The sequence below is a fragment of the Talaromyces marneffei genome, chromosome 1 (genome assembly GCF_009556855.1).
Source record: "Talaromyces marneffei chromosome 1, complete sequence".
Classification (NCBI taxonomy): domain Eukaryota; kingdom Fungi; phylum Ascomycota; class Eurotiomycetes; order Eurotiales; family Trichocomaceae; genus Talaromyces; species Talaromyces marneffei.
The window spans coordinates 174,520-197,293 of record NC_072348.1 but is presented as its reverse complement, the minus strand read 5'-3'; the positions used below and the strand labels follow the sequence as shown (position 1 = coordinate 197,293).

The 22,774-nt window shown below is 47.1% G+C and overlaps 11 protein-coding genes across 11 annotated transcripts; 7 read left to right on the top strand and 4 right to left on the bottom strand.

Moving 5' to 3' along the window:
- Window positions 1-19: 19 nt before the first annotated feature.
- On the top strand, window positions 20-1,190 carry EYB26_000065 (uncharacterized protein; the record flags this gene model as incomplete). The annotated part of the gene is made up of 2 exons (XM_054259382.1): window positions 20-256; window positions 303-1,190. 2 exons carry the CDS (start codon window positions 20-22, stop codon window positions 1,188-1,190), a joined length of 1,125 nt encoding a protein of 374 aa, XP_054115357.1.
- A 400-nt stretch (window positions 1,191-1,590) lies between these two features.
- Window positions 1,591-2,676, top strand: EYB26_000064 (uncharacterized protein; the record flags this gene model as incomplete). Its single annotated transcript, XM_054259381.1, has 1 exon — window positions 1,591-2,676. One exon carries the CDS (start codon window positions 1,591-1,593, stop codon window positions 2,674-2,676), a length of 1,086 nt encoding a protein of 361 aa, XP_054115356.1.
- A 598-nt stretch (window positions 2,677-3,274) lies between these two features.
- EYB26_000063 (uncharacterized protein) lies at window positions 3,275-3,784 on the top strand (the record flags this gene model as incomplete). The annotated part of the gene is made up of 1 exon (XM_054259380.1): window positions 3,275-3,784. The coding sequence occupies one exon, from the start codon at window positions 3,275-3,277 to the stop codon at window positions 3,782-3,784; it is 510 nt and encodes a 169-aa protein (XP_054115355.1).
- A 585-nt stretch (window positions 3,785-4,369) lies between these two features.
- Window positions 4,370-6,811, top strand: EYB26_000062 (uncharacterized protein; the record flags this gene model as incomplete). Its single annotated transcript, XM_054259379.1, has 6 exons — window positions 4,370-4,477; window positions 4,533-5,426; window positions 5,475-5,673; window positions 5,726-6,109; window positions 6,173-6,535; window positions 6,591-6,811. The coding sequence occupies 6 exons, from the start codon at window positions 4,370-4,372 to the stop codon at window positions 6,809-6,811; spliced, it is 2,169 nt and encodes a 722-aa protein (XP_054115354.1).
- Window positions 6,812-6,924: 113 nt separating this feature from the next.
- EYB26_000061 (uncharacterized protein) lies at window positions 6,925-9,723 on the bottom strand (the record flags this gene model as incomplete). The annotated part of the gene is made up of 3 exons (XM_054259378.1): window positions 6,925-7,999; window positions 8,049-9,245; window positions 9,299-9,723. 3 exons carry the CDS (start codon window positions 9,721-9,723, stop codon window positions 6,925-6,927), a joined length of 2,697 nt encoding a protein of 898 aa, XP_054115353.1.
- A 1,307-nt stretch (window positions 9,724-11,030) lies between these two features.
- EYB26_000060 (uncharacterized protein) lies at window positions 11,031-12,490 on the top strand (the record flags this gene model as incomplete). The annotated part of the gene is made up of 2 exons (XM_054259377.1): window positions 11,031-11,271; window positions 11,340-12,490. 2 exons carry the CDS (start codon window positions 11,031-11,033, stop codon window positions 12,488-12,490), a joined length of 1,392 nt encoding a protein of 463 aa, XP_054115352.1.
- A 151-nt stretch (window positions 12,491-12,641) lies between these two features.
- EYB26_000059 (uncharacterized protein) lies at window positions 12,642-14,039 on the bottom strand (the record flags this gene model as incomplete). Its single annotated transcript, XM_054259376.1, has 3 exons — window positions 12,642-12,842; window positions 12,899-13,843; window positions 13,899-14,039. The coding sequence occupies 3 exons, from the start codon at window positions 14,037-14,039 to the stop codon at window positions 12,642-12,644; spliced, it is 1,287 nt and encodes a 428-aa protein (XP_054115351.1).
- An 886-nt stretch (window positions 14,040-14,925) lies between these two features.
- EYB26_000058 (uncharacterized protein) lies at window positions 14,926-15,592 on the top strand (the record flags this gene model as incomplete). Its single annotated transcript, XM_054259375.1, has 4 exons — window positions 14,926-14,967; window positions 15,059-15,123; window positions 15,183-15,407; window positions 15,469-15,592. The coding sequence occupies 4 exons, from the start codon at window positions 14,926-14,928 to the stop codon at window positions 15,590-15,592; spliced, it is 456 nt and encodes a 151-aa protein (XP_054115350.1).
- A 919-nt stretch (window positions 15,593-16,511) lies between these two features.
- On the top strand, window positions 16,512-19,539 carry EYB26_000057 (uncharacterized protein; the record flags this gene model as incomplete). Its single annotated transcript, XM_054259374.1, has 5 exons — window positions 16,512-16,516; window positions 16,606-16,631; window positions 16,687-16,781; window positions 16,831-19,265; window positions 19,317-19,539. The coding sequence occupies 5 exons, from the start codon at window positions 16,512-16,514 to the stop codon at window positions 19,537-19,539; spliced, it is 2,784 nt and encodes a 927-aa protein (XP_054115349.1).
- Window positions 19,540-20,344: 805 nt separating this feature from the next.
- Window positions 20,345-20,971, bottom strand: EYB26_000056 (uncharacterized protein; the record flags this gene model as incomplete). The annotated part of the gene is made up of 1 exon (XM_054259373.1): window positions 20,345-20,971. The coding sequence occupies one exon, from the start codon at window positions 20,969-20,971 to the stop codon at window positions 20,345-20,347; it is 627 nt and encodes a 208-aa protein (XP_054115348.1).
- Window positions 20,972-21,013: 42 nt separating this feature from the next.
- EYB26_000055 (uncharacterized protein) lies at window positions 21,014-22,360 on the bottom strand (the record flags this gene model as incomplete). Its single annotated transcript, XM_054259372.1, has 4 exons — window positions 21,014-21,224; window positions 21,284-21,929; window positions 21,980-22,196; window positions 22,265-22,360. The coding sequence occupies 4 exons, from the start codon at window positions 22,358-22,360 to the stop codon at window positions 21,014-21,016; spliced, it is 1,170 nt and encodes a 389-aa protein (XP_054115347.1).
- Window positions 22,361-22,774: the final 414 nt, after the last annotated feature.

Below are 22,774 nucleotides of genomic sequence, written 5' to 3'. Positions count from 1 at the left end.
TCCCTGTCATTCAACAACCATGGCAACAGACGCCGACATCGAAGCCTCCGTCTTCTCGCAATTGGCCTCAACCAAATATGCCTGCTCATCACTAACGCGTCTCAATGGAGGAACAGCCAATTTCGTCTACCGGGGAGTCCTATCAAATCCTGAGTCTATTGGAACCACAGAGCAAGAGAAAGCGAATGTCATCATCAAACATACGAAAGATTTCGTGGCGCTGAACCGGGAGTTCAAGTTGGATGGTGAACGATGTGTGAGTCAAGCATTCTTTTGTATCGATCAAGTGCTAATTTATGTAGGTCTTTGAAGCGCTGGTTCTGAAAGGGTTGAACGACTTCTCCTCGGCGCGAGAGCCACTCGTGCCACCGATTACAGTCAAAACTCCCAGGCTATATGACTTTGACCCCGAGACTCATACACAAATCATGGAAGATCTGCCCGAGTCCTCAGACCTAAAGACCTTCCTCTTATCTCCCCCAGGCATGCACATCGACAAACCAGCCGCCAGGGCGATTGGACATGCCTTGGGATCATGGCTGGGCTCATTCCATGCCTGGATCTCGCACAACGAACAAATTGACCTTCGGCAAAAGCTGGGCGAGAACAAATCAATGCAACAGCTTAAATACGTCGTTAACTACGACCAATTAGTCAATATGATTGACAAATACCCTCAGATTCTGGAGGGTAGCCGTTCGGTCTTTGAAAAAGTCAGAGCATACGCATCTGAGGAACTCTCCACACACTCCTCCAAGAATGCCAGTATTGACAACGCCTGGGGCCCTATCCACGGCGACTTCTGGACGGGCAACATCCTGGTCAACAACGAGCAACGCAACCTCTTCATAATTGACTGGGAAATGACCCAGTTAGGCATGCGAGCCCTAGATCTGGGTCAAGTGCTCGCCGAACTCTACGAAATCAAACAATTCAAAAACAACAATGCAGGCATCTGGATCATGGAGAGCCTGATTGAAGGTTATCCTTTGCTGGGAGAGGAGCAGGCTTTTAGGATGGCGGTGCACATGGGCGTTCATCTGGTGTGTTGGAGTGGTGTGTCGGGGTGGGCGACAGCGAGTAGGGTTGAGGAAGTGGTTAGGATTGGACGGGATATTATCAATAAAGCTTGGGAGAGGGACAGAGAGTGGTTTGAGAAGGATGGGACGTTGAGCTTTCTTTTTAGATGACAAGCCCGTTAGTTAACTTAGGCCCTTATACTCCGTAGAAAGAACTCTTTTATTCTGCCTGAGGTGTGGATTCCAATATAAATGATTGGATGGCCTTGTTGCCTGAGCCCTGACTCCTGAGGCACCAGCTAGTCCCCGCGCTAAACCAAATACAGCCACAATACGCCAAAAGCGTCCGATAAGTCCGAGACTCAGCCTCTTTCCTCTTTCTGCCTAAAACAAGTCCGACAGTTGCCTACGATAACTACTGCTGTCTGTCTTTCGCTTTAGATCAGTTTGTCATCAACTGCTTTCTGATACTATTTCATCAATTTTATCAATTTCATCAATACAAATTCATTCATTCGCCCATTCGTTCTTTCTCTCCATAAGCTTTAGTATTTGACATTTCAATATCAATATGTCGGCCATTGCTCTAGTCGCCGAGCACCTCGTGCGACGCAGCGTTAGCAACAGTCCTAACGAACCGTCTGACCCTGAGCCCAAACAGCCTTTCCCCCTCATGGGGGTCATCCTCTTCTACCTCACCATTTCCCTCTTTTCCGTTGTTTCCGGGTGCGTGGGCTACGTCTACGGAAAAGTCGTGGCCACCCTAGCCGCTGTCGAAGACCCAAATCCGGACGTTTATGTGCGGATCGATGATGACCACGCCCCCCTCAACCCCGAGAGCACAGGAGATGACAATGGCGATGTACCTCCCCCAAAGCCAGTCACCAGCTCACTCAAGGGCACAATCTCCCACCTTACTGCTCGCGCTGGACGCTTGGCTCCATTCCGCGGTTTTGTTCTGTACATCCTGACCGATATCGCCATCAGCATTATCACTTACCCTGTATCATCAAGCTTCCACATCTTTGGAAGTGCCATTACACGATTCATTGCTGAGATTCTTCTGGCCAACTTGAGAGTGGCTTGGATCCATATCGTCATCTCAGAACCATCCACCAAATCGCTCTGGTCTCGAATCCCCTCATGGCGCAAGACATTCATGAAGATCGCCCCCGCTGCCGCTCTTCGCTCTCTCGCTGCCCAGGTTGTCACGTTCGTTCCCCTTACTATTGCATACGGCACCAAGGTCTTCGAGTATGGCTCTGAGCCTACCGCACGCTCACCAGCTGCTGCCCTTTCCGGCGGTTTTGGTCTCCTCGCACTCCTTCTCGTCCTATACGTCTTGATTCAAATGCCTGCCGAGGTCACTTTCATCCGTGTCGCTGCTTCCATGCTTCCTGAAGATGACGAGACCATTGTGCCTTTCGACCGCTCCTTCGGTGGCAAGGCTACCCCCGAAATCGTTGGTGGTCAGGGTAAGATCGGTATTGTTGACGCTTGGAAGTCATTCAGCTGGGGCTCTCGCATGCGATTCTTGAGAGTTGTCGGAAAGGTTTTCCTTCTCCAGTCCGCTCTTGGTTTGGTGTTTGGTGTGGTCCTCTTCGCTGAAATACTGATCTTCTTCGGCAACAAGGGGTTTGTTGGCGCTACCGTGTAAGGAAGTAAGGAGTTGTGCCTAGTATATAATCGTAATCATCGATTACGACTCTCAGATATGCCGACTTGGATTTAATCTTTGCACCGGTCGTATCATCGTCGTGGTGGCTGATACTTCGGTTGCTGCTGCCATTGCGTTCTTGCATAATTTGTCTTTCTTTCCTTGGAGCGTATATATATCATTGAGAATGAAGAATATGTCAGATCATGATTCTATTTAGTATCAAGAATAAGCTCGTAGATTTTCGGTCGAGTGGCGCGAGAATAGCCTCAGGACGAAAAGTGGCGGTGGGACGCTTCCGGCATGAGCCCCACGGCGATTTGATTACGGTACCTAGGTAGCAGTTAAGTTACTCCGTAGTCTGGCTGACCTCAGTACAAAGACTCTCGAGTTCCTCTTCTCTTCATTTTTCCTCTACATAATTCTTGCCATACACTTTTGCTCTTCTACGCTCAACATTCTATAATACAATTCGTATTATCGCGACCGTTGTCGATGTCGATACGATAAGAACTCACCGAACTGATACCACGACCCCGCCGAACTCGATTCATATCAGCAAGAACAAGACAACAACAACCACAAGACATAAAACACCATGGCGACCACAGCAGCTGGGCGCATGCTCACTCGCCAACTGGCACAAATGCAATCCGACAAGGACATCCCCGGCATCAGCTGCGGGCTCGTGGACGACAACAACGTCTTCGAATGGGAAGTCATGCTCATGATCTCCGACGACTGCAAATTCTACGGCGGAGGCTTTTTTCGAGCCCGACTCACTTTCCCACCAGAATACCCTCATATGCCCCCCAAAATGAAATTCGAGACTCCCATTTTCCATCCAAATATTTACCCAAACGGCGACGTCTGTATTTCGATCTTGCATCCTCCTGAGGAAGACAAATATGGTTATGAGTCGGCTGCGGAGAGATGGTCACCCGTTCAGACACCAGAGACGATTCTTTTGTCGGTTATTTCGATGTTGTCGAGTCCCAACGACGAGAGTCCCGCCAATGTGGAAGCTGCGAGATTGTGGAGGGATGATCCGAAGGAATTCAAGAAACGAGTGAGAAAGTGCGTCAGGGATAGTTTGGGGGAGGATTAGATTGAGTGGCCTATGATATTGATTGCATCTTCTCTTCCACTTGTTTTGCAGCCATTCTTACATGAATTATGGACAGCGGTGTATGGTGTTTATATCGATTGATCGGTTCCATGGATAATTTTTTCTTCTTCTTTTTCTGGATCTGGGATTTCATAGCATGGTGTTGTCTATGCAACAAATTGGATTGGCGTGACATGACAGACGTCGAAGCCCTCAACTGGTACTCGAGCAGTTTCCCAAGCGCACCCATTCAGTTGGTGTCGGAAATTGTTATGTTCATGATCAGCATTACTGAGTAGTCATACTGCATGTATGTTGATAAATGAAGATATTTCACAGCTATCAATCGTTGTGCTCTAACTGTAGTATTATAACAGCATCAAAAATAGAAATTGCACCTAATCTATGCAGAAACATTTACCTATACAAATTCTTCCTAAGGCATCTAGAATGTGCCAAGCCTTTGTGAATTGCTGCCTCAGGTTGAAAAACAGGCGCTTTCCGCAAAGTCACTTCCCTCCTTGAATATCACAGTCAAAAATGTAGCAAGATTCAAATATAAAAAAGAAACTCTTGACTGTCATCATGGGCGAAGCCCTCGATCTTAACCTTTATCCGTCGTGTTACAATTGCTTGAGCTGGTCTGACGACGGGGAGCTGGCAGTAGCAGCTGGAGACACGGTCCATTTACAAGTATGTTTTTCTCTTCATGTCAAGAAACAAATACAATAACTAACTAAATGTACAGCTCCCCCAATGGAAACCAAAGTATGTCCATCCCCTCTTCGAAAAAGAGAAATCAATGCCCTGGACTTCCACCAAAGTCCGCACGAACGTCTTCACCCACCAAGAATGGAAAGTCATGATGCCCAGCGGCCGAGATGAATTCTCCATCGGCGCCGAGCAATCACAAAGCACCGTGTCTCAACTAGCGTGGTCGCATCAGGGCCTGGGACTGCATCGGCGGTGCGTGCTTGCTGTATTGACGTCTAATCTTTTATTGTCGCTATATGAAGCGGATGGCAAGAGACGGACCTGGTCTCGCGTTTGCGTTGTCAATAAAGCGCTTGAGAAGTATTTTGAATCGAAAGATAGATCCAAATCGATTGGCACATCTAGAATTCGGTCATTCGCTTGGTGTCCGCCATTGAGGAATGATGCTAGTGGCGAGAATGACCGTGCAGATGTGCGATGGGGCGAGCAGTTGCTTACCATTGCAACGGACCGCAATGATATTGTTCTGGTTCATGTGAAACGAAATAATTCATCGAATGCTCTTGCATGGAGGTATTCTATCGATGTCATTGATCATGCCGAATTGGGAACTCTGGATAGAGTGTACAGCCTGGTCCCTAACGGGTCATTGTGGGCTGATGCATTGAGCTCCAAGGCCAAAATACTTAATATTTCGTGCGGCCCTTGGAGCAGAATTGACTCAGAAAGATCCGGAATAAAATATCAAGCCCTGATTTCATTGGTACTTGGAGGCAACTTGCATCTGGTCAATGTGCAGGCCAGTTTGAGTTCAGGAGATGGATCGGCAATCTCAATTGAGGGACAATTAACATTTAATACCACTGTCTTATCTTTCAAAAGCCTGGAATCTATCAATTTTACTGGACCACTACAGTGGCTACCTGTAGTATGTACGATCACATCCATGGCACGGTTCAAATTCTGACAAGAACAGGACGAGACGAGAGTCTTGCTGATATCAGGCTATGTCGGTGGGCGAGCCACTCTTCTCTTCGATCAGAATGCATATGTGAAGTCATCCATGCAGACTGAAGTCGATGGGAACAACATTTTTTTTCATCAACGATCATTCGAGGACAAAGGATACAACATTATGGGCACTATGTATTCGCAGTGTAATGAACCTATATCCGGTATGTCTATCCTGATTATACCAAAAGAACTTACATACTGAGTAGAAGATAGGAATTGTAGCACCGGAATCGTCTACAGTTTCTCACGATACTCGTACAATCTACCTGACATCCCTTGGCCGCTTCTCCGAAGCAACCCCTCTCTCCACAACCGGTACATTACTAGAAGAGAGCCTGGTCAAGACCCAACCCCCTTGGGTAGACCAAGTAGAGCGCTATAGGCAACGATATAGCATTCAATACGAACTAGGCGACATGACAATCGTACGAACATGGGGCCTCGCCACATTCGACGGCTGGACTGCCGTTGCCTTCACGATGCATCCAGGGGACGTACTCGAATACACGATTAGAGCCGAGGAGAGTACAATCATCCTGTTCACGCCACCAGAGCCTAGTGCAGTATTTCCCAAACCCGCCGACTTATCGGACCAGCGTATGGCCATGAAGCGCGATATTATTCTGCACTATATCCTTTCTTTGGCTGACAGGCTTCAAGGAAGTGATCTCCGCTCCGCCAGACTCACCTATTCAGCATGCGTATGCGCGATAAACGCGAATTATGGCGCACAACAAGAAATATCCAAGAACGAACCCTTGTTAAGCATAGCCCGTCAAGCTTTGACATATCTATCAACCATTTTCGAGCTTCCAGTCGACGAAGAAATATCATACTGTGATATCAACAAGCCCAGCACCGACCCGGTACTCTACTCCACACCAAAACCAGCATCTACGCTTGAAGGACCGACAGGATGGATCTACGAAAGATGCCATACATGTTTCCGCCGTGGAAATGGAAATGTAGGTCTAAGCTGGCGGGACCAAAATACAACCATTTGTGCGAATGGTCATACATGGAGTGTGTTCTACCCTTTCCCCCCAGGTAATTTCTTTAATACTGATATCGACAATAGATCGATGCGCCCTAACATTCCTCGCAATTCAAGAACCGTATATTTCCATGTTCTGTTCTGTATGCGATATGAGCGTCCTCTCGCGAGATGAGGGTATTGATTATACCCTAGAAGGGCGGAAACAGGCCGCCCAGGATAGCAACAGGAAGGAAGTTTACGATTCGCTTTATGATCGATATGATACTTGTGCGTATTGTGGGGGGAAGTATCAAGATGAGTAGATAGATATTAGATCCAGTCATTCCAAAACTGTTGAAATCTATGTAGGTTTTAAGACAGATAAGAACGCAATATTTATATTGGTAATGTGCAATCATATACGGTAGTACAGAGATCACTTGATATAAGGCGACCGACTCCCAATCGCACTGCCATTACTAGCACACCAACATTTGCCCTCGCCTTCTCGCTCAACTTGGACGACTATATCCATGTTTTTCTCGCTGAGGAACTCGACTGTTCGTCGCCGGACGTCTTCGAGATCGGCGCTGCGGGATGCGATGATGTGGATCGTGCCTAGGATTTTGGGTTCAGAGGTGTGTTTTTCGTGATTATGGTCGTGATCGTGATCGTGGTGGTCATGGTCGTGATCATGATGGCTGTGAGAGTGGTCATGGCTATGGCTGTGGCTATGGTCGTGACTATGCCCGTGTCCGTGATCGTGTCCGGAGTCATGGCCCTGACCAGATGATATTGAAGTATCGTCCAACCAGAACTTAGGCACAGTATACCCAACGACGCCTCTCAACGTACTCACTCCGGCCAGGGTATCTCTCAAGTTATACTCTACATCAGCCGGCATGGAGAGCAACAACGACGACGCGGTGCTCGACACAAGCGGAACGGCAGATGCAAATATGAGTATCGCAATAAAGCAAGACGCAAGAGGATCAAAACCCGACCAGCCGTAAAAGTGGACGAGAATAGTGGAAATGACTACCGCCACAGAGCCAAGTGTATCGGCCAAGATATGCAAGAAAATCCCGTGCATGTTTTCGTTGCCATGGGAGTGGTCATGACCATGGCCGTGATCGTGGCCGTGTGCGTGTCCATGGTCAAAAGCCATGATACCAACGAGATTGACAGCAAGACCGGCAATACTGACAACAAGGAGTTCCTCTATACGTCGCATCTCGCTGCCGGAGGTCAACCGCTCCACTGCCTCGTATGTAATCTCCAGACTGATGATCATCAGGAAGACTCCGTTGGCGAACCCAGACAGAGTGTCAACTTTGCCATAGCCGTACGGAAAGCGTACGCTGGGAGGCCATCGACTCATGACTGCAGCTGATAATCCGACGACAAGAGCAAGACAGTCGAAGAACATGTGAATACTGTCACTGAGAAGACCGAGCGAACCAGTGACGAAGCCGTAGGTCAATTGGATGAGCATAAAACCAAAGTTTAAACTGTTAAATTAGCGGATTTGTGCATAGCGAGAAAGCGAGAAGAACTTACCACATAAAGTAGAATATCTTGCGCGAGTCTTCTTTTGATAAAATGCTGTGTAGAATTGGCCAAGACTCGCCATGCTTCAGGAGAAACTTGCTCATGGCCGAAAGCTCGGTTTTTGTCGGTGTGCTCTCGCCCGGTTTGGGATCATCAAAAGCGGCTGCCAAATAACACAAAGCGGCCAATATTGACCATGCAATATGTGCAATACGGCTGCTCTCTTCGTGAGGCACCGCACTTGTAAAGACAACAACTAAGGCTGTCGCAATGAAACCAAGTTTCTGGCGTGATCGTAATCCTGCTGGGGAGGAAAATGTTATCGAGAATGCAAAGACAAGTGCAGTAAGTATCGTTTTTATCAAATCATATATACCAAATGGTATTTTGATTGCATTAAATGGCGCTACCAGGAGACAAACCAAGCCAACAACTCCGCCAGAGGCCAAAGTGAGTTGAATATCTTCGGGAGACGCTATCAGTGGGACGCTTGATAGAGCGGACGCCTGTTGACTGACGAGGGCCATAAAACCATCAACAAGCTGGGATGCTGAGTTGATATTAGGCTTCTGTACTGCCGGGATGGAGTCTCTTGGTGTCGGAAAAGGTGGGCGAAGAACGAAGATCGAAATAATTAGTGCAATGTATCCGCGAAACGGTTGGGTATCAACAGGAAAATCGTATCCAAGAACATTCAGAACAATAAATAAAATCAACACAAACAAGGACGCCTTTTTGTTTCCCAGCTTTTCACGCGACTTGCCACCATTCCATTCGACCTGGACGACTGTGGGAATGCCTGCCGCATAGGTCAGACTCAATGCGAGAGCCACCATTGTACCACCAATAACCATGCCAGCGTATATAGGTAGTATTAGAGATAAAACGCGTAGAAGCGCTTTTTGTGCAGAGCTGACGCTAAGCTGGAAGCCGGACACGTTCTGAATGCGTTGACCGGCGCGTTGTCGCCGAAATAGTGCGATTCCACCAATTGAGAGCATTATGACAGATACCAGCACCAAGGTTCTCCACCATACTGCATCGACCGCGGTTTCTGGGGAATACGTCTTCATGAATTTCTGCTTTGCGGCCGCGGTTTTCAGCATTCGCCATACTTTGTGAGAGGTTGGAGCTGTATATTGCCTCATGTACCATGATAGTAGCGACCATGGTAGAGCCGTCAGAATGCCGGTGGTAACTTCATAGCTGTATAGAGGTCAGCAAAATGTTGCCAACCAGAAGACCAAGGCCTCACAAACCTTAGGGGTATATTGTCGGAGCCCTGAAACGGCGTGGTATAAGCATCCGAAGCTTTTGTACCTGATATTGGAGAGTCGTCTGAGCTTTCTAACTTGGCGCTGATCACTGAGTGTGAATGTCCGTGGCCATGGCCGTGGTTATGACTGTGGGAATGAGAATGGCTGTGATTCGAGATCAGACTAGGGCTATGAGTATGGTTATGGCCATGCGAATGCGAATGCTCGGCGTCGTGGTGGTGATGATCATGAACATTCGTAGTATGTTCGACAGGTTCGGGAAATTCATGCTCCTCTTTCTCAGCAGTCGGGGTCATTGTTGAGGCAGGTAATTGCGACCAGTTGCCAGATCGCATATGTCCTCGTGGAGGCCGTCGACTATGCCCGAAAGAGCCCGTAGGCATATGTGAAGGTCCGGACATCGACATGGCTAAGTAGCCTTGGAAGCAGATATCACGGACGAGCTTTGGCGCACACGGTTCAACTTCGTTCACGACATGGGTCGTTCATGGATCGATCTGGAGCGGGGAGGGTCGCGCAGGTTCAATCGCGACTCAGCACACGACGACAAAGGAGGCGACGCGGCGGAGACTGGAGAGACACGATGACTTGACTATTGAATCATCATATATTGCTAGATTTCGGTATTTGTATATGCAAATTGAACTTGACAGGGTCCAAGGAAACCCCTGGAGGATCTTCAGCGAGATCGAAAAGCGTGAGTCGTGGGAAGCTTGGGGGACCCGCCACGGCCAATCACAGAGCTCCCCTATCATTCCCACCCACGTGATGCGGAGTATTATGACCCTAACCCTAGCCCCTTGTTGGAAAGAATGGCGCTAATACTAATTGAGATAGCCAACGGATGTATTGAAATTGGAAAGGATTACAGCTCGGAGAGGATTCGGAGTGCTATTCGGATTCGGATTCGGAGCACCAGAAAGCAACGTTTCTACACGGACTCGGAGACATCGGAGTGCAAGATAGGAGATTGGAAGTGTGAGGATTTCACATATAAAAAGGATCAACTAGGACAGATAGAAATGGGGGAGCAGAGGCGACAGATCCAATACAAGACCTTTTCAAGACCTCCTGCTGAGTTTGTGCTAGCGTAGTAATTTTTCCATTACCCCTTTTCTGTTCAACTCTCTCCTTTTTGTAAAGGCCAAGATCTGATGTTGAGCATGTAACTAACTAGCAGCGTGGTTGATAAGCACGTTTGTTCTAAGCCAATGACCTGTGCGGCTGACTTGGTTGCTGGGATTCGATGTGGGTGTTACTCCGGCCATGGTGTTGCCTCGTTTGAACTGGAGTTGTAGCTTTCACGTTGAACGTTGCTTGCTTCTATCAAATAAGATGAGTATAGCTTCTACTTGCACGAATATGTATCACATCGATATAAGATATACGTTCGGACTCCAAGGATGCTGTTCATCAATAAACATTTTGCTAAGCCCTAACTTAATTGACGAAACCTACTTACTACACAGAGTCTACCTTCCTATTGCGGCTTAGTGTAATAGACGTTCATCGACATTAACAAAGTTTCTTTCCGCAACAACTGTTTCACATGATAATAAATCTACATCTCGTTTACTAAATATGTCCCAAGGAGATGAGAGCATGAAGCATTGAATTGCCTCAAGCGTCCGAATTGATCCACCTCGTTAAACACAGCTATAATCCGCATCAACAAGGCTATGAACACGACACGGTATCCGAACAAATCGCAATCATGATCGAGGCGGCCCTTAGCATCGCCTTCTGGTTGTCTAGCTGTTTGACAGTCCTCATTCTCGCCTTACCCTCGCAGTATATTCCACAGCGTGCGAAAGAAGAGAAAATTGACAATGGAAAAGAGAAGGTCACTGTTCAAATCTTGGTTTTGGGAGACATTGGTCGCAGTCCGCGTATGCAATACCACGCATTAAGCATTGCTCGCCATGGAGGCCAGGTGGATATTATCGGATACCAAGGTTAGCAAGTGCAAATGCGAGCTATTGTATTATTAAAACGTGCTAACGTATTCACACGTTGATTATAGAATCCGACCCTCATCCCGAAATTACGTCTAATCCAAATATCTCGATTGTTCCATTACCTCCGCACCCGAACATTCTCCAAACCAACAACAAACTCCTATTCCTTGCGTTCGGACCTCTTAAAGTCATATTCCAAATTTTGTCCTTATGGATATGCCTTGCATATCGTACCAAACCTGCGAAATACCTACTCGTCCAGAATCCTCCATCTATCCCAACCCTCGCCCTCGCTTCCGTCGTTTGCTTCTTCCGACAGACCAGACTCATTATCGATTGGCACAACTTTGGTTACTCAATCTTGGCACTGAAATTAGGCGATCAGCATCCATTAGTTCGGATTTCGAGATGGTACGAGAAATTGTTTTGTAGGTGGGCAATTGCACATTTCTGCGTCACCAACGCCATGGCGCGCGTCTTGAAAGAAGAGTTTGGGATTACAAAAGCTCCGATCTTGACATTACACGATCGCCCGGCGAGTCACTTCAAACCCATCCTGGTCGAGGAGGAAAAAGTGCAGTTCCTAGCGTCTCTTGAGGAGGGAACAGCTACTAAAGCTGAGCTGACGAGGGGAGACGTGCGCGTCCTTGTTAGTTCAACGTCTTGGACCCCCGATGAAGATTTCTCGGTCTTGATAGATGCCCTGTGTCAATACTCAGAAGCTGCAATGTCTAGAAACACCTCTTTGCCGAGGGTTCTAGCCATAATCACAGGCAAAGGACCACAGAAAGAGATGTATCTCAACGAAATATCATCTCGTGAAAAGGCTGGCAAGCTCGGGAAAGTGACTATCAAAACAGCTTGGCTGAGCACGCTCGACTACGCAAAACTCCTAGGCTGTGCATCACTCGGTGTCAGCTTACATACAAGCAGTAGCGGCGTTGATTTACCCATGAAGGTAGTGGACATGTTTGGTGCTGGTTTGCCGGTTGTTGGATGGAGTCGATTTGAAGCTTGGCCCGAGCTAGTTACAGAAGGCGTCAATGGGCGAGGATTTGGAAGCCCAGAAGAACTGGCCAGTCAGCTTACGGATCTATTCGGTAACCCTAAGAAACTTGAGAACCTCAGAAGTGGTGCTCAAAAAGAGAGCCTGCACAGATGGGATCAAGAGTGGGATCCTATTGCAGGCCGACTGCTCGGATTGGTGGAGCCTTAAGAATCTAACTGTCGATTATGACTTGCGCCTGGGTCATACATGATATTTACACTACATAATGACAAAGAGGAACATGCTATCAATGAAACGTTATACATTGCATGACATAATAGTTCATCATGAACAAGAGAAATATGAAAATGTTGTGACACTATTCGACCTGGTTCAATCTTTGAACCACAACGGCTGTTGCAGCTCCACCACCATTACAAATGGCAGCCACACCATAGTCTCCTGGTTGAAGTTGGTGAAGCAAGGTGGTCAAAATACGAGAACCGGAGCTGCCGAGAGGATGACCCAGCGAAATAGCTCCACCAAGGGGGTTGACCCGGGCATTTTGCAGACCGAGAATCTGTTCCTAATTAGTATAGATCTCATCGCAGAGGCGATTTGATGGACAGAACATACCTTTTCATTAGCCTTGATGACGGCGGCGAAAGCTTCATTGAACTCCCACACAGCAACTTGATCCTTGGTGATGCCGGCCCTCTCAAGAGCAATCGGTACAGCCTTCGCGGGAGCAACTGGGAAATCAACAGGGTCAAGAGCGGCGTCTGCAGATGCAACAATGCGTGCAAGTACGCGGCTCCCAGAGCCGTATTGCTGCGCAAGTTCCCTATTCGTTAGAACCAAAGCTGAAGCACCGTCGTTCAGAGTAGAGGCATTTCCGGCGGTAACTGTTCCCGTGCCATCGCGGACAAAGGCGGGCTTGAGACTCTTTAACTTCTCTACCTGCAAGTTTTCGAATCCTTCATCCTTGGAGATAACTGTCTCGCCCTTCTTGTTCTTGACGGTGACCGGGGCGATCTCATCGGCGAACTTGTTTTCCTTCCAGGCAGCTTGGGCACGTTGATAAGATTGAATGGCGTAATCGTCCTGTTCTTCTCGGGTAACATCGTACTTAGAAGCAGTATTCTCAGCGCATACACCCATATGGAACTGATTGTAAACGTCCCACAAGCCATCCTTGATCAAACCATCTTCAACCTTCATATTTCCAAACGCCGGTAATTGACTAGCCCGTGGTAAATAGTATGGGACCTGTGTCATACTCTCCATTCCTCCAGCGACCTGCGCCTCTGCGAGTCCCAATTGAATATTCTGGGCGGCTAATACCACAGCCTTCAAACCGGAAGCGCATACTTTGTTTATAGTAATAGCTTCAACCGAGCTTGATAATCCGGCGAGAATCGCAGCCTGGCGCGCGGGCGCTTGACCGGAATTTCCTTGTAAGACCTGACCCATGTAGACATCTGTGATTTTGTCGGCGGGGACATTCGACTTTTCGAGGGCGGATTTGATAGCGACGGCGCCGAGTTGGGGTGCAGAGAGAGAGGCGAATGAGCCGTTGAACTACAGCAATATCAGCATGATTCGACCAAATCCCTGGAATTGATTGAATAATTACCTTTGCGACCGGCGTTCGCGCTGCGCTTAGAATATATGCATCTTGAATCTCCTTTGCCACTGTCCGTGAAGTACTAAATGATTGTTTGGGGAGATGGGCCGCATGGAGAGCTAGGCGGCTAGTTGCTCTCGAAGCTTGCATGATGGGAGTATCTGAGAAATAAACCAAGCAAAAACGAAAGAGTATCCAGTAGAATAGTTGGATATGTACAAGCGCACTTAAAAGGGCAGAATGAAACAAGTTGGCGTAGTTGTAGATGTAAATAGGTGATGAGGTGTTGTTGTATCAGAGGGAATTGTTCCGCCCTTCGTTCCGCCGCTGGAGGCCGGGATAACCGAGGCTTTCCGCAGTCTGTTGTTCTACTTCCAACCAAACCAGCTCCGATATGTATGCGACAATGGCGATGATTTGATTTTGTGATGATCTACATCACTCATCTAAAATGGATAATAGCCTTTGGTATTGTTACGAATTTTGGAGTGTATACACAAGTGCTGGGGTCTTCAACAGCTCCGAGTCACATGCTTGCCGTCGATGAAGCTATCGGCCCCTCCAACAACAGCCCGCCGGGTCACATCGAATAGTACTCAATTCTAGAGGCTGGCAGCATGCTATTGATAGAGATTTGAGCCAAGAAGATCGAGCAGAGCTCAGTGATAGAAGTGTCAGCAAAGGTTAAAGAAATTAAATGAAAACCACCAATCAAACAAAGGAGCTCACGTGCATATTTCAGGAGGTCTTCTTTGATTGGCTGAATTAGTACAGTTGATGCCTTGGTGCCTGAGGGCCTCCGCCCTTCCTTGCCGAATCATTGACAAACGCCTCCGTCTCTATCACCTTGGGAACCAGTCATCACCAACTTTCTTCAGACTGTTCTATCTCATTCTTCTGCAAGAATTCTCATTTTGATCTTCGACTCAGTTCCATAAATCATCCCTTCGCTGCTATCTCTGTCACTACTTCTGCCCAGACCTTCAAGTATTGCCCCTCCAGCCATATCTATCCTGCCCCATCTAGACTCCCCGCAATGTCGACATCTGCCCGTCGTCGCTTGATGCGTGACTTCAAGGTTCGTTCCCCCTTGCATGTTTCTATTGACTTTTGTCTTCCAATTTATTCCATTCTGTATCATTTCATCGACATGTGCTAACAACGTGCAGCGTATGCAAACAGATCCCCCAGCTGGTGTCTCTGCCTCTCCCGTCGCCGACAATGTCATGACTTGGTATGCAGATTCAAAAACAGCGCTCTCTACATTGAGAAAATGTTAACGATATCCTATAGGAACGCCGTCATCATCGGACCAGCCGACACTCCCTTCGAAGATGGAACCTTTCGTCTAGTCATGCACTTTGAAGAACAATACCCAAACAAACCACCTGGTGTCAAATTCATCAGCCAGATGTTCCACCCGAACGTCTACGGTACTGGTGAGCTGTGCTTAGATATTTTGCAGAACCGCTGGAGTCCTACATATGATGTGGCTGCTATCTTGACCAGTATTCAGAGGTGAGTTGAGCACACACATAACCCTTTGGTCATGGATATTCATTTAACACTCTGGTGATAGTCTACTCAACGATCCCAATACCTCCTCCCCCGCCAACGTAGAGGCTTCGAATCTGTACAAGGACAATCGCCGAGAATATGTCAAACGAGTGCGTGAGACCGTGGAAAAGAGTTGGGAAGATTAAATCGAAACATTTACCGGGGCACTCCCGTCACCCTCTTCACTGACTGCATTTCTCTATTCTTTGCTGTGCTCTTTCGACCTTCTAAACGAACATTTCCCACCCTGAATAGTTTCAGTTTCGCTTCGGCCTTGCACAGCGCGGAGTTTATGGCGTGATTCAACGCGGCTTGTTTACATACGTATTGTCTTTGACTGGTTACAGGTTCTTCTGTTCGACCGCGACTTCTATTGTAATTTTTCTCATTCGATCAATATTCCTGTGGTTTCCAAACATATGTAGTTGTTGTTTTAGTGTTTGCGTTAATGGAGATATCTTGACATTTTCTAGGTCGGTGCGACAGCTGTTACAAGTAATGCGTATACTAAATAAAGTAGCAAGAATATATTCTTGAAGCATCGTTGAAGCATCGTCGTGATAGACATGCCACCTCGATACGGGACTCTTTTCGCGCTAAACCCAAAGCGATTGTTGACTCGGCATCAACCAACTTGCTTGTTACTTAGGCCCAACGGTTAACTATTTGAATGTCCTCCAAATTCTTCGTGACGTCTATCGCCGATCCCTTTCCCATCGAACGTCAGTTCTTACCCTTGTCTTACTGTTGATTACGACAAGCGGATCGATTGTTTCAAACCAGGACTCTGGCGTGTGTTTCGTCTTTTGCGCACGTGAACCCCTGACGGCTGATACCATACTCCGTACCTATTTACGAATTCCCTTTCTTCGACTGCTCGTCTATCTGTCTAGAACTAGGCGGTGCTGCCGCGATTCCCGCTTAACACAGGTGTTGGATATTTGCTTCTCTCGTATTCCTATTCGGTCCAGTCGTTCGTCCTCAGGTTTCACCCCCCGGCCGGGGTTGCGTTTCTTATTCGTTGGTTTTTCGGAGAGTTGAGCGGTTGCTCACTCAAATTTCCAGATGGCGTAAGTTGGTTCTTTTGTTCCTGATATGAGCTTAACGCAGATTCGGTATTGGAATATGAAGAGCTATCTAACTAATTCCATTCGTGTAGGTCGTCAAGTCCCAACACGATCAAGGGTACGTCGTCGCCAAGCATATTAAAGAGCTTTATGTTGACAAGTTGATTTTATAGTCGTCGCGCGATTTCGACCACAGAACAAGAACGAACTTGCCCAAGGAGGAGAACCAATTGTCGAACTCGAGACCAATGACACCTGCAAGATTAATGTAAGCGACCAACCCTCGGCATACCACTTTCGCCCTAACCATCGTTTAGTCTAGGGAAGGCACCAGCTCGTTCACTTTCGACCGGGTGTTTGGCATGGACTCGAAGCAAACAGACATTTTTGATTTCTCAATTCGATCGACGGTTGACGATATCCTCAACGGTTACAATGGAACGGTCTTCGCTTACGGTCAGACCGGTGCCGGTAAATCGTATACCATGATGGGAACGGATATTGACGATGATATGGGCAAGGGTATCATTCCTCGAATTGTGGAACAAATGTTCGCTTCGATTCTTACGAGCCCGAGCAATATCGAGTATACCGTCCGAGTTAGCTATATGGAGATCTACATGGAGCGCATTCGAGATTTGTTAGTTCCCCAGCACGATAACCTTCCCGTTCACGAAGAAAAGTCTCGAGGTGTATATGTGAAGGGTCTCTTGGAGATTTATGTTTCTAGCGTCGACGAAGTCTACGAAGTTATGCGCCGCGGTGGAGCAGCCCGAGCTGTTTCAGCAACTAACATGAACCAAGAATCCTCTCGTTCGCATTCGATCTTTGTCATCACGGTCACGCAAAAGAATGTCGAGACTGGATCTGCAAAGAGTGGTCAACTATTTTTGGTCGATTTGGCAGGTAGCGAGAAAGTTGGCAAGACCGGTGCGAGCGGACAGACATTGGAAGAAGCCAAAAAGATCAACAAGAGTTTAAGTGCCCTCGGCATGGTTATCAACGCGCTTACCGACGGAAAATCGACACACATTCCATATCGTGACTCGAAACTCACACGTATCCTACAAGAATCTTTGGGAGGTAACTCTCGGACGACCCTTATCATCAACTGTTCACCAAGCAGCTACAATGATGCCGAAACGATATCGACGCTGCGCTTTGGTGTTCGTGCTAAGGCAATTAAGAACAAGGCGAAGATCAATGCGGAGTTGAGCCCTGCAGAGCTGAAGCAACTGCTACGGAAAGCTCAAGGCCAGGTCACGAACTTCGAGACATATATTTCAAATTTGGAAGGCGAGTTGCAGTTGTGGCGTGCTGGTGAATCAGTCCCGAAGGAGCGTTGGACGCCTGCGATTTCAGAGAATGTGGCCCCTAAACCTCCTCGTCCTGCCACCCCTTCACGGCTTCAAACTGAAATAATGCGAGCAGATACACCTAGTCGACCAGATTCGCGGATTGGAGATCGATCCAGTACGCCAAGTATCGTTTTAGAGAAGGATGAGCGGGAGGAGTTTTTGCGTCGTGAAAATGAATTGCAAGACCAAATCGCCGAGAAGGAGTCATATATCTCCAATGTAGAGCGAAGTTTACAAGAAGCCAAAGAAGAGCTGAAGAATCTCAAGGAATCGTCTACTCGTACTGGAAAAGACAATGAGAAGCTCAACACTGAAATGAACGAATTGAAGATGCAGTTGGAGAAGGTTTCTTATGAGAGCAAAGAAGCTGGAATCACCATGGATAGCTTGAAGGAGGCCAATGCTGAGTTGACTGCTGAATTGGACGAAGTCAAGCAACAGCTTCTTGATGCTCGCATGCGTGCTAAAGAAACCAGCGCAGCTCTCGACGAGAAAGACAAGAAGAAGGCCGAACGCATGGCAAAGATGATGGCAGGGTTCGATTTGAGCGTCAATGTGTTTTCCGATAACGAACAGAGATTGAAGACACTAATAGAAAAGGTGGATTCGCTTCACAAAGTCAGTGCTGCTGGTGAAGCGGTTGCGCCCGATGATATTCTGGAGCTGCGGGCTAGTTTATTAGAAACACAGGGCTTCGTCCGACAAGCTGAGCTTTCGATGAATGACCGAAGTGAAATACATGAGCTGCAGGACGGCAAGAGAGTGGAGTTGGAGAGAAGGGTTGTTGAGCTAGAGACTGAGTACGAGGAAGTCTTGAAGCGGAATCTGGGCGAGGATGATGTCGATGAGATCCGGGAGAGATTGGAGAAATTATACGTCGGACGACGGGACGCTGAAACCAGAGTTGCGGCCGAGCTTAAGATCGAGTTAGCTCGCAGGGATGAAGAACTCCTTCAACTCCGTCAAAATCTAGCGGACTCCCAGGTCAAGGCAGCGACAAATGGCAATGCTGGTGGCGCTGTTGCAATCACCAACAAGACCCTACAACAACAAATTGCAGATTTCGACAACATGAAGAAGTCACTCATGCGCGATCTCCAGAATCGTTGTGAGCGGGTTGTCGAGCTGGAAATTTCGCTTGACGAGACTCGAGAGCAGTACAACAATGTCCTACGGACCTCCAACAACCGTGCCCAGCAGAAGAAGATGGCTTTCCTGGAACGAAATCTCGAGCAACTTACTCATGTGCAACGGCAACTGGTTGAGCAAAACAGTAGCTTGAAGAAAGAGGTTGCCATTGCCGAGCGCAAGCTCATTGCACGTAACGAGCGCATTGCTAGTCTCGAGAACCTGCTGCAAGATAGCCAAGAGAAGCTCACGGCAGCTAATCATAGGTAAGTCTATGTCAACCACATCCTGCAAGAACCAGCTAACAAGCATTACAGATTCGAGGCACAGTTGACAGCAGTGAAAGAGAGATTAGAAGCAGCCAAACAAGGCTCAACACGCGGGTTGGTGACTTCAATGGAGGGTGCATCAGGCCTCAGCTTTGGCGGCTCACGCATCGCCAAACCGCTCCGTGGCGGTGGTGGTGTAGATGCAAATGGCACATCACACCAAGAACCTGCTGCAAAGCGCGGAAGTTGGTTTTTTGATCGAGTTAAATAACTGTCATTGATAAGCAACAAAGAATTATTATTATTAAGACATGAACCCCCGGTATAGTCACGGTCTTGCTTTCTTGAGATTATTCTTTCATCGCTATTTGTCATTCTTGGTGTTGTCGTTTTTCGCATCACCATCATGTAACTACGGTAGAACGAGCAGCCTCTGTCTCCACACATTCCACACAATTGTCGGTGGGGTTTCTTGTTTAGTTGCTGCTTCACATAGGTCATCATACATACCCATCATATATATGGATTACAATTTTATTTGCATTTCTCTTTTCCTATTTTTCGTTTGTCCAACTGTACCTAGGTAGTGATTTTTGGCTCGTTCTTGGTTACCTTCCAATGTTGAAAATGGTATCACATGCAAAATTGAGTATACAAATCCATATATATATATATACAACATTTCCCCCCGGCTGGCCAACATTACATGTACATATTTACTCTAAGGAGTCTAAGCCCGGAGAAAACCGAGGAGAAGTGGGTCGATTCAAAAACTCGGGAACGGTGGGTCCTCCCGTGCGCACTGACTCCACCCGGCTAGCCGCTACCGCGCGGTACGTATTAAGGTTATAATGGGTCTAACTAAGCTAAAACGGGAATGAGGGTAATTTTGGTCTTTGTCGTTTCCCAGAGGTTCCGAGAGGAGCTAGGTATTGAGATAAGGGGTGCATTTTTCTTGGTTGTTTCCACAATTTGAGAATTGAAGAACTTGCAACACTAGTTGGATTGTTTTAAGAGATCCTAGAACTGGTATATGAGATATGTTTTATGTCTGAATACTTAGGTAGTGCCTGGAGCTATTCAGGAAAAAATAACGACGACGACCACGCATCTATCGCAATATCAACCTGCGACCCTATATCCATCTCCGTAAATATTTGATCAAAATTTAGATCCGCCAAGTTTAGATCATGCTCTCCTTCAGGACCATCACCTCCAGCAAGTCCGGGTCGATAGATCCGTTCGTTCTGATAGCAGTGTGCTAGTACCACATCTATGAGCTGATTGAAGAAATGAACATGCTTGACTAATCGTTGTTCGCCTTGGGATACTGAAGTTAGCAATCGGCTGCATATCTGTGCCACATGTTCGGTCGTAGAGTGATCGTCCGCTTGAGATCTCCAGCGACTATACAGCCACGTCATGCCTGTCAAAAGCATGTCGTGAAACGTCAACCATGTCTTGATCCTTTCATTTCTGGCCTCAAACTCAGCCCATGATTCCAACACCATCCTCGAAACATCTGCACATGATTCAATTGCTACAAAGCTAAGATTCGGGAATGTCGGTGAAGGTCTCTTTAGCAGCAAACAAGCAAGGCCATACTCAATTTGTAGTTCTAGATACTCGTTCGAATCAGGCAGAACATAATCACATAGTTCAAGATGCCATCTTTGTAGACTCTGGCTGAGGTTCTCAGCCATTTTTCGTACTGTATGGCGGCTTAGGGAAACTCCATGCTTCGGTCATGCGATGTATACAGACTCGAGTATGTCGCCGGCAATGCGCCTTAAGCGGAAGAGATGGACCGCAGGCATCACCGATTTCAAATTAAAGGTTGGGGAGATGACTGCCTCTGCGTCGGTGAGCTTGTCGTCGTCTGTTATTTGTGGGAATGGAGCGTCAATGGCATGGTTTCGTATTGATAGTATTCGACCCGTGGCAACGGCAATCATCCTGTATCAGAGATAAATGAGGATCTAGTGAAAATTGTCAGATTATTAACGAAAACCCACCTCTCAAATGCATAAGTACACCACCACGCCCTATTCCTCATCTCAACCTCGCCAGCACTCAATCGCCATCGGGGGTTGTTCCTATGACAACCAAGTTGAATTGCAATCCTCATTGAATACCTACTTATTTGCCACAGACTGTAATTGTGACGGATATCACCCGAGAAAGTCATACAAAGAGTCAAAAGGTTGAGTATTTGAAGGATTTGCAGATTTGGCGTATCCGAAACATGTTCATAATATCGGAAGGCGGCAGAGAGATATTCAGTGGGGGTATTGACTTCCAGCAACTTTTTATAAAGAGGGTCCTCTTTACTGGCATGAGTGCCTAAGGCAAGTACCAGGAATATGATACATTTTTGGTAGTTTGACAATTCCCGTGGCATGGTGTATGCATCGGTGAACCAGCCTCGGAGACTGGGAAGATGAATAATAGGCCAGTAGACATGTACACGTCCGACAAATCGTGCCAGTAAGTACTCAGCCGTCCGTCTATTAGGAAGGCCTGCTTGTATAGTTGTGAGAGGATCAGAACGCAAGCCATGTTCTCCTGATCCGAAACTCTGAGAGACAATTCCATCGAGCAATAGGGCATGGATCTGGTGAAAAAGTATTTTTGAGAAAGTTGTGCCCGAAGCACTTCCGACTACATGCGATCAACATCGTGCCCTGTAAAACAGCGTTGGCTTGTCTTACCATATTGCATCCAGGGTGTATCAAGCCCTCCAACCACTAAATTACCAACTTCGTCTGCAAAAGTGTGTATGTTCTCAACATCATCTTCCTGATCCACAGTCTGGTGCAGGTAGATTTCATTCTGGAAGTCTCCAGTAGGCTCACTGAGATGTTGTCTTGGATCCGCCTGCGATAAGCACAATCTTGCTTCCAAACGTTGAATCTTTTCACGCAGTGACTGGACCACGGCATAAGAGTACGCTACACGATTGAATTACATTCCTGGTGAATTGGTTGGATACAAACTTTGACTTTGCGATCATGACATCGACTGCATGCCCGAGCTATTGCAGGCGCAATCAGAGCAGGGTCGGTTTCTGTAAGTTCATCCGTAATATTCATTTGTCCACAATTATTCCCACTTCAAGGAGTTTAGAGAAACTGAAGTGTGGACGATCTGATAACTTGGATTCGAAGCGATGATGGATTGTTGAAAGATGAAGGAAATTTTGCTCGACGCGAAAACATCAAGAATGCCGGAAGGGAACAGCATCCACTTGGTTCACCTCACCGCCTCATGATCTCACAAAGACAAATTGGTATTTTATGATTTGCGAACCTATTCATATGCTATTTGCTATATAGAGCAGAGGTGGGCATCGGAAACTAATGGTACTTGAAGATGACAATTATCATAGCCCTAACCCTAAACACATTTGACCTAACAGTTCAGTATAAAATGGAGATTACAAAATAAATAAAGCTGATTTTTTTTGAGTATGTGGAATATCGATCTCCTTTGGAGTCAAAATGCGA